This window comes from Mus musculus, chromosome 15, assembly GCF_000001635.26.
Source record: "Mus musculus strain C57BL/6J chromosome 15, GRCm38.p6 C57BL/6J".
Taxonomy (NCBI): Eukaryota; Metazoa; Chordata; class Mammalia; order Rodentia; family Muridae; genus Mus; species Mus musculus.
The window spans coordinates 101,775,661-101,791,876 of record NC_000081.6 but is presented as its reverse complement, the minus strand read 5'-3'; the positions used below and the strand labels follow the sequence as shown (position 1 = coordinate 101,791,876).

The window sequence follows — 16,216 nt, the reverse complement described above, 5'->3', positions numbered from 1 at the left end:
TGGCGATTCTAAATCTTATCAGAGTGACCATGACGATTAAACATCACCGGGGTAATTAGTACAACCATGTTTTCCAATAGCTGTCTTGAACCAGCAAAGAAGGGCAGTTCAATGGTTTAGAGCCCATTGTTGACACTGTGGTTTATTCCTCATTGTAGACAGTTTATGGATTTGAGCAAACATGTAATGGCATGTGTCTGCTATCATAGCAAAACAGAGAGTTATTCCGCTGCTCTATAGCTATTTCTAGCACTGAGCAAGCGAATGGACTGGGAAGTCCTGTGATCAGACATCTGCTTATTCCACATGTTAACACATGGAATAAAGGTACTAAGAAACCCAGTGTATGTTCTACATAGAGATGTGAGTGCAAGAAAAGCTAACTGCACCCTGGTGAAGCAACAACAACCAAAGAATACCCAGAGGCAACCCTGGCAGTGAGGAGCCACAGTGAGGAAAAGAGGGAGGGTCGAGCAGGGAGGGAGGGAGGTTAGGCTCTCATAGGAGGCAGTGTGTCTGGAGGCTTCAGAAGCCCAAAGCTTACTTGGTGAACAACAGGAAGAAGGAAAGAGTGGATCAGAGGCACTTGAGTGGGCAAACTTGTTTCTTGTTGCTGGAGTGTGGCTGGTGAGACAGGAGGGGGCTTAAATGAGAGGCATGGCTACCCCTGGAGGTCCTTTCTCTTCTGCTGAGAGCCAGGATTCTCTCCTGCAGAGCACGAGATGGAAATGACACCTCAGCTGCCAAGTGAACGGAATCTAGAGGACTTGGACCTGGCAGTGAGTGACAGGATATTTTGCTCCGTGGCTCAGAGATCTGTTAAGTGGTTAATAACAGTAGCTATCACATGAAGTTGCCATGACAACTAAATTTAATGGGGGTAGTATTTGAGAGTCATTTACCTCACTGCCTGGTGCCCAGAAAAGCTTCATAAGTGGATGCTCTTGGTATTATGGGATGCAGAATGTTATTCCAAGAAGCTCCTGTGAAGAGAGAGGCAAAGAAGATCTATGAGAGTCAGATTATTTGATGAACATGAACTTGAAATAAATAACATTAAATAGTATTTCTACCATCTAATTTCTATGCTTAGGTCCAGAGAATCGATGCCAGCTGCCTCAGGGAACAAACCCTGAAATCCGAATGACTTAACACAAAGGATCTAATTTCTCACCCACTGTCTGGAGCAGGCTTCAGCACCTATCTCCTAGGGCTGTTCCAGCCAGTGACTAGTGATCTTAGGCTTTTCTTAGCTAGAGTGCATGAGATCCATGGCTTCCAAGATCACTGAGAAAGAAAAAAGGAGATCCAGGCCCCAAACTGCTTTATCATCCCCAGATGTGGCTCTTTTCAATGATAGTGACTTCTCTATGGCCAACACTTGTCCATGTTTCCAAACACCAGAAGAACCTGGAAGGAGACTGGGAGATAAAGAGGAGAGTCTGGCTCTCTGTTACCATCTGATAGTCTCTGGAACAAGCTGCATCTGTCTGAGAATTCCTTTACCTTTGGCCAGAGCTGAGAGACACTGGGCACATTCTCCAGATTGCATGAAAGCACCCTTCCCTTTCGGTTTTGACAATAACCCTGGGCACATTACCATAAGCTACATGAGGCTGCGGGTTTTCTTTAAGTCTGCCCCCCTCCCCCAATAACTCTTAAGAGGTGTTTTCTACAGCTTGGAGAATTATCTATACTGTTGTCACGTTTTTCATTTGAATGTGTAAATTCATTGAGTGCATCAGGCAAAAGAATAATTAGCTGATAGAGAGATACAGCAGGTACGTTGCAATCATCGTTAAATCAGCATCCAGCAGAGTTGATGGGCTAGCCCAACATTGAGAGAATAAAGGACAACATCATCAGGCCAGGCAGTCAAGCAGGAACCCCCTACTGAGACCACCAGCTGGGGTTCCCTGTGGAGAGTTCCAGGGAGAATAGAGATCTGGTGAGGATTTTAAGAATACTTAAGTGCAAAGGTGCGGATGTGGAGTTGGGCGCTTACAATCATCCAGCAGAAATGACTGGGGAAGTTGAGGCAGTCAGCAGGAGTTTCTGATAAAGCGATTTCATCGTGTATGAGCACTGCATGGCTGAACTCCTGGCTTCCATTCCTTCTCCAGAGATTTTTTTTTTTAATAACTTGGGACAAACAATAGTAAAATCTCTGTTGGAAAGGGCTGACCTTCTAGCTATTCCCAAGGATACGGTGATTTTATTCAGGCTTTTTAGCTCATCCGTTCTCTGCCTGTCACACAGTGAAGGAGGCCAGCCCATCTCTGGACAAGGTGGAGGACAGTTTGAAACAAATGTGCTTGGGTCTGAAGTGAGGAGGAGGGGGACTCTTTCCAGATCCAGACTCCAGTGAGCTCAAATAGCACGTGATAATTTACCAATATGATATACTTTATAAGAAGGTGATGCCAAGCTTTCTGGGTTTGGAGAATTTAAGTCTATTAAATGATAAAGTGGAGATGCCTTTCACAGTAAATCCCAAAGGCTATGGAAACCCTGGTTTCCATAAGATAGGTAGCCAAAGTAAGCACTTTGGTTAAAAAGGCTCTGGACACCCGAGCCTTTCTTTTGTGAATAAGAGGAGTATTTTATGTCCCATATATAGATCAGCTTTCTCTCTTTTCATTCTCTGGTTTTATTGGAAAGTACTTCATTTATAAAAAGATTTTCTGCTCATATTTGAAATGCCAGAAGTAGTAAAACGTTGAAAATGTCAGCCATCCTTAACCTTGCCTTGGCCAGAGGAGAGAAAATACTTATACTGCTGTTAACACTGTTGATTCCACCCATTCATTTATTTACATATTTTAGGTTTAATATTTTTGAAACAGAGTCTCTCTATGTAACCCTCTCTATGTAGCCCTGGCTATCCTGGAACTCACTCTGTAGACAGCCTGGCCTGAACTCACAGAGATCCGTCTGCCTGTGCCTCCCAAGTGCTGGGATTAAAGGTGTGCGCTGTCATTCTCAGCTTGGGTTTGATTTATTTTAAAGGAAAACTTTAAGGTTCGCAGAGTGGTAGGTACAATGCTTCCTCACATGTCCTCTGCCTCACAGAGACACGGCCTCCCCCACCATCAACATCATCCCCTCCCCAAGTGGTGAGCTCAGTATGGATGATGAACTTACATTACAGCGACTACAAACAGCTACTGGAGCCCATGGCTCGATAACAGTGCGGGGCAGTCATTTGATGTTTGTTTTTATGAGTATGTGGAGTCCCACGTTGATGTCGATGTTTTTCTTGATCTCTCTCTACTGTATATATGGATGAAGGGTCTCTTTGATTACTCCAGAACCCACTGATTAGGCTAGTCTAACTAGCAGCTTGCTCTAGGAATCCCCTATCTCTGCCTACCATACATTTCAATTGTAAGTGGTATACCACATCTATCTGGCATTTGTGTGGTTCCTGGAGATCCAAACTCTTGTCTTCTTTATGCATAGCACACACTATATCCACTGAGTGTTCCCCCGGGCTGTGATGTAGGACATCTTATGGGCTTGGATAACTATATAGCAACATCATACTGTCTTGAAAACACTTTATCACTAAGTGTGTAAATAGACTAACAAATCTCACACAAGAAATCCGTTTTTTCCTTAAAACAAACAAACAAAAAACCCCACAAAAAAACAAACAAAAGAAAGCAACAAAAAAAACAACCTATCGCCTTTTCACATGATACCTTATTAACTTCTTAAGAATAGGTGTTCCAGGCCTAGTCGGCCATCACTGGAAAGAGAGGCCCATTGGACTTGCAAACTTTATATGCCCCAGTACAGGGGAACACCAGGGCCATAAAGGGGGAGTGGGTGAGCAGGGGAGTGGGGGTGGGTGGATATGGGGGACTTTTGGTATAGCATTGGAAATGTAAATGAGCTAAATACCTAATAAAAAATGGAAAAAAAAAAAAAAAGAATAGGTGTTCCAGAGCAAAAGAGATCCACTTTAACCCAGAGTGGTCTCATCTGTCTTTTGTTGTAGGGCTCTGGTTTTGAAGGGAGACATTCCTGTCTTGGTCTACCCACCTCTAGGGGCAATTCAATCCAATCCAAAAATGAATGGTAGAAGTCACCTCCAGACCCTGAGGTGACACAGCAACCTGCTATCAGAAGCAAGTGCCAGGTAAACCCCTCACCTGGGCCTCAGCTGCCTTTGATCTGCCCACGTCCCCATACATCAGATGTCTCAGAAGCCACATGCGTCTCTCCACCATCTGTAATGAAGGCAGTGCAGGCATGAGGAATTCCTGATTCATCCAGCAATGGAGCCCTCAGGGGGCGATAAGAAAAGATCATTGTTACCTGTTCTCTACCTGGGGACGAGGAGACCTGGCCCAAGAGGACAGAGACGTCTCTGTGCCTTGGTTTTTAGGAAAAAGTGACTGCAAAGGTTACTTTTATAAGCCAACGTTCCATAAGGATTATCAGCTATTAACAGCTTTCTTAATTTTCCTGTTCTTAATGGCTAGCATCAATTAACTCTTGTTCTTGTTGTGAGGAAAACACGGGTTAAAAATTGAGTGGGTGGGACTGAAATAATATATTGCTAAAAGCACAGCCTGGAGTTTCTTAAGGGCCTGTTGACCCCACCCCTACCCCCAGCAGCACAGAGAGCCCACTTCTTCCCCATAGGGACACCTCAGGCTCCTCTATCTGTTCATCTCTTCCTGGCGCCGCCATCTTCGCCACTCCCAATACCCACATCACACTGTCCAATGTGGGCAAACGGCTTAGCTGTTATTATGCCCTCTGATGGGCTCACTGGAAGCCATGTCAGTAGCCCCCAGGGACTGCCCCAAGGTAAGGACTAAGCTCCAATGTAAGGAAGAGCCCTGTCTGAGGCACTTGTGTCTTTCAAAGTCATCCCCAACATACCAAGGCTTGTTCTGCATGCCGGGAGTACGGGAGAGAAGAGTTAATCTGGGCTAGGCTGTCAATCATATGGGGAATTTCTGGAGCAGAGCCAACCTAGACATCTCCCCTAGGCCCCTACAAGCCAGACCCACTGGAATTTTCTACTGATGATCTTGGTAGTGATGACCTACATAATTGGAGGGAAGCCTATGGAGATAAGGTTGTGAAATTATTATAATGCAGGAGACGAGCACGGGAAATTCGGGGTTCTGGGCCATTTTATAGAAGGTTCGTGGACAGGTGAAGTGGAAGAGACAGAAATCTTTGCAAGTGAACGGTAATTTCCTAAATGAAGGACCGAAGAGATCGTCCCCCCACTCCACCCCAATGACCCAAAAGGGGTTTCCAACATACAAATTAGCTGACTCCATCCTGCCAGCCCAAGCAGGACTATTTAAGGGGCGAGCTGCGCCAGGAGTGCAGCTGTATCCGTGCCCCAGGCCTGCCTGCTGCCGTCCTGCCAGTCCTTGCCCGCTGCCAGCCATGAGCCGCCAGTTGACCCTCTATCCCGGAGCTGAGCGCCTGGGTTTCAGTGGCTGCTCTGCGGTCATCTCAGGCAGGCTCAGTGGCAGTCACGCCTCGGTCCGAGCTGGAGTCAAGGGAGCAGCATTTGGGAGCAGAAGCCTGTTCTGTGTGGGGGGAGGCCGGCGGCTGGCGTTGAGCTCTGCAGGGCGAAGTGGTGGCTTCACGCTGGGCCACGGAGGGGCGAGCGGTGGGCGGCCTGGGGGCTTCGTGGGCACCGTCTTCGGCAGCGCGGGACTGGGGCCCACATGCCCATCAGTGTGCCCTCCCGGTGGCATCCCCCAGGTTGTCGTCAACAAGAGCCTTCTGGCCCCACTCAATGTGGAGCTGGACCCGGAGATCCAGAAGGTGCGGGCACAAGAGAGGGAGCAGATCAAGGCTCTGAACAACAAGTTTGCCTCCTTCATTGACAAGGTGGGTCCCTCTGCATCTGTTAGTCCTGTGTTGGTTGTGCCACGTGGTACAGAGTTCCTGCCTGGTGCATTCACACAGTGAAGGGGAGCCCTATCCTTCCTTCCATGTAGGACAAGACTTTGGAAAGAATGGGAGGCATGTAGCATGAGTCCTAATAGGATGTCCAGTGTTAGACAAGAAGATAAAGACCCATATCCAGAACAGGTGCACTAGAGGGATAACAGCCAGGGGATGTCAAAGCAAAAGGAGGGGAGGCAGATTTTCAGAAGAGGGGATAGAAAAGAGCCAGAAATTTCAAGTCAGCATTTGCAGGGGAAGGCATACCAAGGTGTTCAGCATGGATGGGGTTGCTGGAAAGGTGTCTTTGGAGGCTCAGTGGCAGGGACCCCAGTGATGGGAAAGAGACAAGAAATGTTTTTTTCTCGCTTGGACACTCACAGTGTAAGAGATCTTGACCGTGAGGGTGTTAGGGACATAATAGCAATGGCCGGCATTGATGAAGACATTACTGCATTTCTGCGCTGCCTGGCAACTCTTATCAACTCAAGACTTCCAATTCTGTTTTCCTGGCATTTATGCAAAGGAATTAGGCCTGGAATGATGAAGCACAAGTCCATGTTGATAGAGGAATTGATGTAGTTTCTCCACCTAACTCTCCTCTACTTGAGTATGTTTCCTTCTGTCTCCATGCTCAGAGATGGGTAGGACAGGGAGGCTGGTGAGCAGAGAGGACCAGACATGGGAGGAACCCTGAAGTATGTGAGATCTGACTTGGAACAAACCAAGACATCTAAGCATCTAAGCTCTGAGAGAAAGGGAACATTGTCCCGCCAGAAGGCCTAGTTATTCTCCTCTACTCCCTAATTCCCAGCATCTTTAGCAAGAGAAACTGACCTAGTTGTGTGGCAAGTCATCAGGCAGGTGACACTGTTAGTTAAACTTCATGGGATATGGTGGGCCATGGCCACCTTTGGGTTCTAGGTCCGCTTCTTGGAGCAACAGAACCAGGTACTGGAGACCAAGTGGGAGCTGCTGCAGCAGCTGGACCTAAACAACTCCAAGAGGAGCCTGGAGCCTGTGCATGAGAGTTACATCAGCAACCTGCAGAAGCAGCTGGAGATCCTGTCTGGGGATAGGGTGAGGCTGGACTCAGAGCTGAGGAACATGAGGGAAGTGGTGGAGGACTGCAAGAAGAGGTAAGTGGGAGGCAGAGACTGTATCACTGGACAGTGACCCCAGAGGCTTTCCCATGGACAGGCTGCCTTAGCTCCTTTGTCGAGACCACTGGTATTTCTTTTATGTCTCACAGAAGAGACGCCTAGATATAAAGATGGTAGATCTACCCAGAATGCTCCTCCTAATGTCTAGGGAATCCGTTCAATGTCTAGCCCTGGAGACAGGAGACTGGGGCACAGAGCATTGACTGAAACTCATCTGTGTAGTCCAAATGGCTTTGTGGTCCCCCTAAGTAAGGTTTCTATGGCAGTTCCCCCAAGGAGAGACACTCCAGCACCCCTGGTACAAAATTTAAAACTAAGCTAATTAAAATTTGCAATTTAGTTTGTCTTGAAGTGTACACGCTCTGTGGAAGTATCTCCACAGAGTGCCAAGTTTATAGGGACAGGCATGCCAGCTGCCATGATTCCAAGGGGTAGAGATGGTCAGAGCTGGCATAGTTCTCTTGTTCCACATTCAAAAGGTCGACATCCCCTATTCAAAAGGTCTACAGTCCCCCTCAGCCAGAAGCTGGCCTGAGCTCTGCACAGAGACCCTAACAGAGCTGGTCATAGCCCTGACCACGGAGAGACTAGAGAAACAGGCTTTTATAAAGCACTTTCAAACAGTTGCAATGAGTGCAGGATAGCTGAGATCAATGGAGCTCACATGGGACCAGGCGAGTAGGCTCTGCCGAAGAGGGACAGAGGGTCAGGGTAGAGGCTGCACTGTCTCTGGGCCTCCCACGGGTAAAGATCTAGAGTTCCTGAACTGCTATTTCCTGAGTGGCTTTAGGTGAGCCTCTCAGGCCTCTGGAACTGCAGCATTAGTACAGTACATGTAACATCAAACGCAGATGGCTATCTCAACACTTGAACGAGCTTCTGAGAGGAAAACGGCAAACAGCAGTGTACTGGCAGCTCTTAAAAGCTCAAAGTTCAGCACAGGACATGTGTACCTGTCTGATGCCGAGTCCCGAATGTTAATTTCAGCTTCACCATTAGCTAGCTTTGCAACCTTGGGCAAGCACACTTCCCCCATCCCCATATAAAATCAGGATAACAGAATAAACCTTATAGAATAATAGAAAAGACTTTATTGGTGCTGTTGTGGAACTTGACATAGTGGCACACACCTTTAATCCTAGCACTGGGAAGGCAGAGGTGTGAGACTTTCTGGTTTACATAGTGAGTTCAAGGACAGCTAAGAGTGCATAGAGAGACCCTGTTTAAGAAAGGAAGGAAGGAAGGAAGGAAGGAAGAAAGGAAGGAAGAAAGAAAGAAAGAACGAAAGAAAGAAAGAAAAGAAAAAGAAAGGAGAGATGATACAGGAAATAAACTAGATGATGAAACATTTAGCATGCTGTTTGGCAGACAGCAATGAAAAAAACAAATGTTACTTGGATTTATTATGATTAAAGTTACTAGCTGAAAAACCACTTGTAACTATTGCCTTTGCTCTGACAGTCTTCTTGATCAAACATTTCCTGTGTGTCTTACGAATTAGATATAAAGCACTAAATCTAGAAAGTCCTAAAATCTAATCAGTCTGGCCAAGTAATGCATGCCTTAATTTTTGTCGAGAGACAGCAGCTATTACCTGTCTGCAAGACAAGGCAATGAGTTGAGTAAGAGTAACATTTTATCATACAATGCCATCTGAAAGCTTTTAGTTACCTGCCACGCTACACACAGAATGTGGCCAATAACTCACATGAAACTGTTTGCATTCATCCAACTCCGTTAGAAAAACAGGACAACCTTAGAAAACCTCCCATGCATGTTTATTTATTGGTTTGTTTGTTTTACTTATAGTAGGGATTGAACCTAATGCTCCTTACATGCTAGGCAAGTGATCTACCACTGGGCTACAGCATCAGCCCCCAGTTACCTTTCAGAGAACTCGCTTTTCTAACTCACATGGATTTTGTTCCGTTCATACTTTCTGGGTGGAGGGGCTGCCAGTGATGTACTTAGCGATACTTGAGGATCTGCAAAGTGTTGTATATTTAACCATGTAGAAGGAACTATTTTCTAGCATTAGAACCCCCTTTTATTACAGTAAAATACTTATAATAAAATGTTTCCATTTTGAACTCTTTAAATAAAAAAGTTAACAGTATTTTTTCCCTAATTTACAATGTATCCTATAACATGTTTCCTAATCTACAATGTATCCAATAACATGTTTCCTAATCTACAATGTATCTAATAACATGAAAAATACCTCAGTGCCATCCAAACATGAAGACCTTGCTTCATTTGAAATGGAAGTCTGAGACTGGCATAAATAGTTTCAGAGTTAGAGCCTCTGCTTGGTGCCCTGGGCCGCTGTCACATCAGTGGAGTTGGGGGCAGGTGGACCTTTCTGCTATGACATGGAGGAGACCGCTTGTGAAAGGGAAGAGAGGTGAATCCTGCATGTCCCCACCATGGTGATGTCTCAGGCAAATCACATCAGAGCAGACTGTGTATGGATTAAGGAGCTAGAAAAAAAATACTCCTTGAACCAGAGTTCCTCCTTGGGAGGCCATGTGCCCCGGTGGTAAACACTCTACAGCTGTGATGCAGAAGCAATGGTGTACACATGGTGGACTTCTGCAGGACTCAACTGTCCCAATGGCAAGGCTGCTTTCTCTCACAGGTACGAGGTGGAGATTAACAGACGCACGGCTGCCGAGAACGAGTTCGTGGTGCTGAAGAAGGTGAGGGTGGGCGCAGTTAGGGTAGGAGGAAGGTTTGAGTGTTTCTAACCACCTGTGAAGAAGGTGAGGGTGGGCGCAGTTAGGGTAGGAGGAAGGTTTGAGTGTTTCTAACCACCTGTGACAGTGAGGTGCGTAGGGTAGGGACCCTCGGGCAACTCAGTTCCTTGGAATTCTAACATCTCAGCTCCTTGTGCTCAGTCGCTCCTCTGGAGTGCATGGTGGCTTTCGAACCTGCAAACTTAGCATTCAGCTTACATCCAAGGTATTCAGCTGCATTTCTGGAGTGGGCACTGGGCACATTTCTGCCTAGGGACTGGGCTATTCTTGAAGCACAAAGTGAAGGGAACGAGGAGTTAAATAACTTCCACTCCGAGTGGCAGGGAGGGCAGGGTGGGCAGGTTAGGGAGGGCAGCCTGACTATCACATGTGCCCCAGGATGTGGACGCAGCTTACATGAACAAGGTGGAGCTCCAGGCCAAGGTGGACTCCTTGACAGATGACATCAAATTCTTCAAGGTTCTCTTTGAAGGGGTAAGTTGTTTACTGGCCTCTCTCGGGTCGCTGCTCCTAAGGTTTGGGAGGAAAAAGCCTTTTGTTCTGGTGCGGCTAAGGTTCACTGAGGTCATACTAAGGGCTGGGCATGGATCCATACTTTGAGAAGACCACCATAATGTTTGTCCTCCAGGCTTGGCATGGGAAACCCCATGGGAAGGTGCTTGGGGGGCAGAGGAAGGCATGTGTACCCCACCTGGGCTTTTGGGGACTGTCTCTGAAGAGAGAAGGTCAAGGAAAGGAAAGGTAGCAGGAGACTTCATTGAGGCATTTGAGTGCCACCTGGAGTCTTGACATAACTGGCATTGCTGGCTCCGAAGAGGGGTGGGAGGGACCTGAGTACAGTAGAGAGCAAACAAAGTGCCATTGCTTGGGATGAAGTTCACCCCCAGCTGTGGAAGGGTCAGGAGAAGTAGTGTCCTCATGGCACCCCTAACAGACTCTCCTCCCGCACTGGCCACCAGGAGATAGCTCAGATGCAGTCCCACATCAGCGACACATCCGTCATTCTCTCCATGGACAATAACCGGCAGCTGGACCTGGACAGCATCCTCGCTGAGGTTCGAGCCCAGTATGAGGAGATTGCTGTGAAGAGCAAGGCAGAGACGGAGAACATGTACCAGTGTAAGGTGAGCCTGGCGCACAGTGGGCAGAGAGCTATGGGCAGAGAGCTGTGGGCTCAGCTCTTGTGTTCTCAGAGTGCGCTTGTGCACGTGTGTGTGTGTGCTCATGCATGTGCGTGTGTGCTTGTGTATGTGCACACGTGGGCCTGAATGTATGTATGGACTTAGTTGAGATTCTTTTTGTTTGGAATTGAACCTTGTAGAAATACTTCCCTGTGGTCTAGGGAGCTCAGTCAGTCTTAGCAAAACTGATGAACAAATGTGGGTTTAGCCTTTCACTCACCAGGGCTCTGAGTGACAGATGAGGCTATGCTCGCTACAACCCTCATAAACCTGTGAGGGGTCTACACACCCCAGCTTTATTTCTTTGGTGAAACAAGGATAGAAAATGGACTCCGCCAGGCCATTGTGTTTAAGAACCAAGGGCCCTGCTGAGCTAGAGCAGGTCCTTGCTCTGTAGAGGGAATTGTTGCTTTTCCAGTTCCTTCCACTGCCCCCTTCACATCCCTCTCTCCTTGGCTAGTGTTTATACTTTTTAACATGGGGACCACAGGTGTGGATCACTATCCTCCATACTGAGCAGTCCTCCCCATGCTGAGTGCTCAAATCGGGTAAGTCCTTAACCACCTTGTGCCCTTCTCTTCTGATCTGATCACAGATCCAGGAGCTGCAGGCCACTGCAGGCCAACACGGGGATGACCTCAAACACACCAAGTCTGAGATCACAGAGATCAACAGGCTGATCCAGAGGATCCATTCAGAGATAGGAAACATGAAGAAGCAGGTGGGTCCTGTGCAGTGAGGCAGTGCATGGGTCCTGTGCAATGAGGCAGTGCGTGGGTCCTATGCAGTGGAGCAGTGAGTGGGTTCTATGTAGTGAGGCAGTGAGTGGGTTCTATGTAGTGAGGCAGTGAGTGGGTTTATGCAGTGAGGCAGTGCGTGGGTCCTATACAGTGAGGCAGTGAGTGGGTCCTGGGCAGTGAGGCAGTGAGTGGGTCCTGTGCAGTGAGGCAGTGCGTGGGTTCTATGCAGTGAGGCAGTGAGTGGGTCCTATGCAGTGAGGCAGTGAGTGGGTCCTATGCGGTGAGGCAGTGAGTGGGTCCTATGCAGTGGGCAGTGAGTGGGTCCTATGCAGTGAGGCAGTGAGTGGGTCCTATACAGTGAGGCAGTGCGTGGGTCCTGGGCAGTGAGGCAGTGAGTGGGTCCTGGGCAGTGAGGCAGTGCATGGGTTTACTCAGCACCAGTCTGGGTGGGACTGTCCTCATTAGGTGGGATGAACGGCTGTGATTTGCTCATCCAAAATTCTGTGCATGTCGACGGACCTGGGGGCTGCTTATCAGAGGAGGAGAGGACAGTTGAGAAAAACCCTAGAAATCTTTTTGGTGTCAAAATCAGTTGTTGCTTCTTCACTGTGGAGCAAACTTCCATAGGAAGGGGGCATCAATTCCCAAAATAGGCTGGAATTTAGAACCCCCCAAAGCCTTAGTTGAATGACCAAAACACACTCAAACTTAAAGATTAAAGAAAGTCCCAGAGTCGTTCCATGTGCAAACACACAACCCTAACAACTGATGGATTGCAAGATTCTTGACTGAAGGTGTTTGCCAACTACAAAGCCTGTTAGCCATGAAAATGCATCTTTGAGGCCTGTTCTTGCCCTGAGTATGATTCTCTGCCAGATGGGTGAACAGACTGAAGGCATAGTGGAATTATTAGACAGATATTTTACTAGGAGGAACTTATTAGCTACCATATCCCCCTCAGATTTAGAGGGTACCCTGGGGACATCCTATAATATATAGACCTTGTCTTAGTCAGGGTTTCTATTCCTGCACAAACATCATGTCCAAGAAGCAAGTTGGGGAGGAAAGGGTTTATTCATCACCAAAGGAAGTCAGGACTGGAACTCAAGCAGGTCAGGAAGCAGGAGCGGATGCAGCAGCCATGGAGGGATGTTCTTTATTTGCTTGCCTCCCCTGGCTTGCTCAGCCTGCTCTCTTATAGAACCCAAGACTACCAGCCCAGAGATGGTCCCACCCACAAGGGGCCTTTCCAAACCCTTGATCACTAATTGAGAAAATGCCTTACAGTTGGATCTCATGGAGGCACTTCCTCAACTGAAGCTCCTTTCTCTGTGATAACTCCAGCTGTGTCAAGTTGACACAAAACTAGCCAGTACAGACCTCTAGCCACAGGGAGACTTTCACCCCTGGTTGTCTTTAGAACCTGAGTGGGGCAAGGCCAGGGGCACATACCCAGGTATCCTATCTCCTTTATGCTCTTCTTCTCTCTTCTCTCAGGTGAAGATGTCTACCTTTGGAGGCTGAGGCATGAGCAGGGGTGGTAGTGGTGGAGAAGGGGATGAGGCAGATGGTGCCTAGAGTCAGGGAAAGAATAGATTCACCTCCAGTTCTGTCCAACCTGGACCATCCAGTAGATCCTGAAGCCTTTGTCAGCATCAGTGGAGGAGGGCTGAGCAAGATTTCAGACCCAAAGTGACAAGTCTGCTGTTTCCCAGTGCTCCAACCTGGAGACGGCCATTGCTGACGCTGAACAGAGAGGTGACTGTGCTCTCAAGGATGCCCGGGCCAAGCTGGACCAGCTGGAGGGAGCCCTGCAGCAGGCCAAGGAGGAGCTGGCCCGGATGCTGCGTGAGCATCAGGAGCTCATGAATGTCAAGCTCGCCCTGGACATGGAGATCGCCACCTACAGGAAGCTTCTGGAGAGCGAGGAGAGCCGGTGAGGAGCAAGGCCTTTGCCTGGGGCGGTGTTTGCTTTAACAGGAAGGTGGAAGACAGTTTGGCTCTGTTTAGCTCCACTGAAGTGAAATCATATGGCAAGTGCGCTTGCCTTGTGGTAGGGAAGACATAAAATGGACAGCAGGACAGACCAAGTTGTAAAATCCCTAAAAGGCCACACGAAAAAGCAAAGCATCAATGCCACCCATATTAGAGAGTGTCCCCTGGCTCTCTTCATGGTTCTTGGATCAGAGAGAGGGAAGAAAGCCTCTCAGACATGAAGTTCAAAGTCACTGTGGCAAAGTCTGAGGTCGGTGAGGACGTTGGATCATTTTCACTATCACAGTAACTGAGTTGCACTTCTGTGAGACAGATGTGCTCTGGTGTAGAGGAGCTCCCTAGAGCATGTCCTCTGGTGTAGAGGAGCTCCCTAGAGCAGACTTCTCGTTGCTCAGGAACTGTAAGAAAGGAGGCTGGGAGTTGGGCGGGGCTTCTCTGACTGGAAAGACTCAGGTCTCTTTAGGTAGATGTGATTGTGGTGGCCTTATCTGTTGGTTCTCTCTCTCTAGGATGGCTGGTGAATACCCAAATTCTGTGAGCATTTGTAAGTATCTGCATGTCCTAGTCTGTCCTTGGTTATCTTATCAGGAGCCTACATAGTTCTAATTTCATGGCACAAAGGAGACATTGGAATCTCAGGGAGACTGGGAGTGAGGAAGGGGTTAGGACAGAAAGAGGGGTCTGGCTTCAATGGCCCAGGGAAGCAACAGCTGGAGAATAATAATAAGTTGAAATATGAAAGAAAACAATCCACGGATCCCCAGCAGTGTGCTGCAAATGACGCTTGGCCACAGCACTCTTCCTACTCCTGCCAGAATAGCATGGCTGCTCCCTTAGCTTATTTCTCTGTAAGGAGGTCAAAGTCTTATATGGATGGATAGACCCAGACCACTTGCAAAAAAGGTTGAATGTTTGGGGTTAAGTACAGGTAAAATTCAGCCATGGTTATGAATGGTGTCCACAAAGATATCTCAGTAAACACACGCACACACACACACGAACATACACACATGAACATACACACTAACTCAGTTTCTTAAACACACACACATACACACATGCATGCACCCATGCAAATACACACACACACACACACACACACACACACACACACACACACTACTCATAACACATACACACAGGAGTACACATACACATAGACACACACTAACTCAGGTTCTTAAATACACACACATACATGCATGCAAGCACCCATGGAAATACATACACAGACAGAGGGACACACACACACATACAGAGAGAGACAGGGAGAGAGGGGGGATGGGAGAGAGAGAGAGAGAGAGAGAGAGAGAGAGAGAGAGAGAGACTGGGGCTGAGATCTTTTGTTTGTCTCCCCTTCCAGCTGTCATTAGCAGTACCAATGCAGGACCAGGAGGTGCTGGCTTCAGTGTGGGCTTTGGTGCCTCGAGCAGTTACAACTATAGACCTCTGGCCCTGGAGGTGAAGACCAAGGGTAGCTGTGGCAGCGAGCTCAAGGATCCTCCGGCCAAAACCTCAGGCAGCAGCGGTACAACCAAAAAGACCTCCAGATGACAGACAGGGGCAGTGTTGTAAGCAGAAGGCTGTGGACCCCATGTTCCTGTTCTCTTCCCTTGGGTCCCTTTCTAAGTCAGGAAGCAAGCGTTTTCTCCATCACTGAAATCCCAACTATTCTCCCAGCCCTGTTTCCCTGGCACAGGGAACTATCGGGTAGGAGAAGGCCAGCCAGTCACATGCTCTATCCCACTCTCTTCTTACTGGATAGCTGCCCCCACACAGAGATGAAGCAGGGGCCCGAGATATGTCCCTGAAGCCAACTGCTAGCCCCTCTGTTTGTGTCTTCCTCCAGCCTTCCCTATCAAGAGGGCCTTTCCTGTTGTCCTCTGATGGGGATTCTGTCTAGCTCTCTGCCTCTCTTGCAATAAACAATTGATGGATGCCATTCTCCTAGACTTTTGCATGTCGCTGAAATAGAATACATGAGATCATGTGTTATGGTTTGAACTGGAAATGTCACCCAACCGGCTCATGTTGTGAACAGTTGGCTCCCGGTTTGTGGTATTCTTTGGAGGTCTGTGGAGCCTTTAGAAGATGGGTCCTGGTGGGCAGCAGGAGACCACTAGGCCTTGAAAGTTATACCCAGCCTGGGGCCCAGCCTACTCTACTTCTTCTCAGACACCATCTGAGAAGTCTGTGCCCACACTCCACTGCTGTGAGCAAGTCCAGTGGATGGCAGCCCTCTCAGCTCATAAGCCAAAACAATCTCCTTCCCCACAGGTGTTGAGAGTATTTCAGCCAATAATCTATAAAGAACATGGGTTATTTTTGGCTCATGGTTCTGTAGGTCTAAGAGCAGAGCACCAGCATCTCTCTGTCTCCTGGTGATGGCCTGGCGCTGGGTCACTGCATGGAGAAGATGCAGACAGGGGAAGTGGGCACATGTGTGAAGATCC

At 48.0% G+C, this 16,216-nt stretch overlaps 1 protein-coding gene across 1 annotated transcript; it reads left to right on the top strand.

Annotated features, from left to right (window-relative positions):
* The first annotated feature begins 5,356 nt into the window (after nucleotides 1–5,356).
* On the top strand, nucleotides 5,357–15,705 carry Krt72 (keratin 72). The gene is made up of 9 exons (NM_213728.2): nucleotides 5,357–5,871; nucleotides 6,853–7,067; nucleotides 9,730–9,790; nucleotides 10,226–10,321; nucleotides 10,807–10,971; nucleotides 11,624–11,749; nucleotides 13,484–13,704; nucleotides 14,273–14,307; nucleotides 15,127–15,705. The coding sequence occupies exons 1-9, from the start codon at nucleotides 5,419–5,421 to the stop codon at nucleotides 15,315–15,317; spliced, it is 1,563 nt and encodes a 520-aa protein (NP_998893.1). The 5' UTR covers nucleotides 5,357–5,418; the 3' UTR covers nucleotides 15,318–15,705.
* The last annotated feature ends 511 nt before the right edge of the window (nucleotides 15,706–16,216 follow it).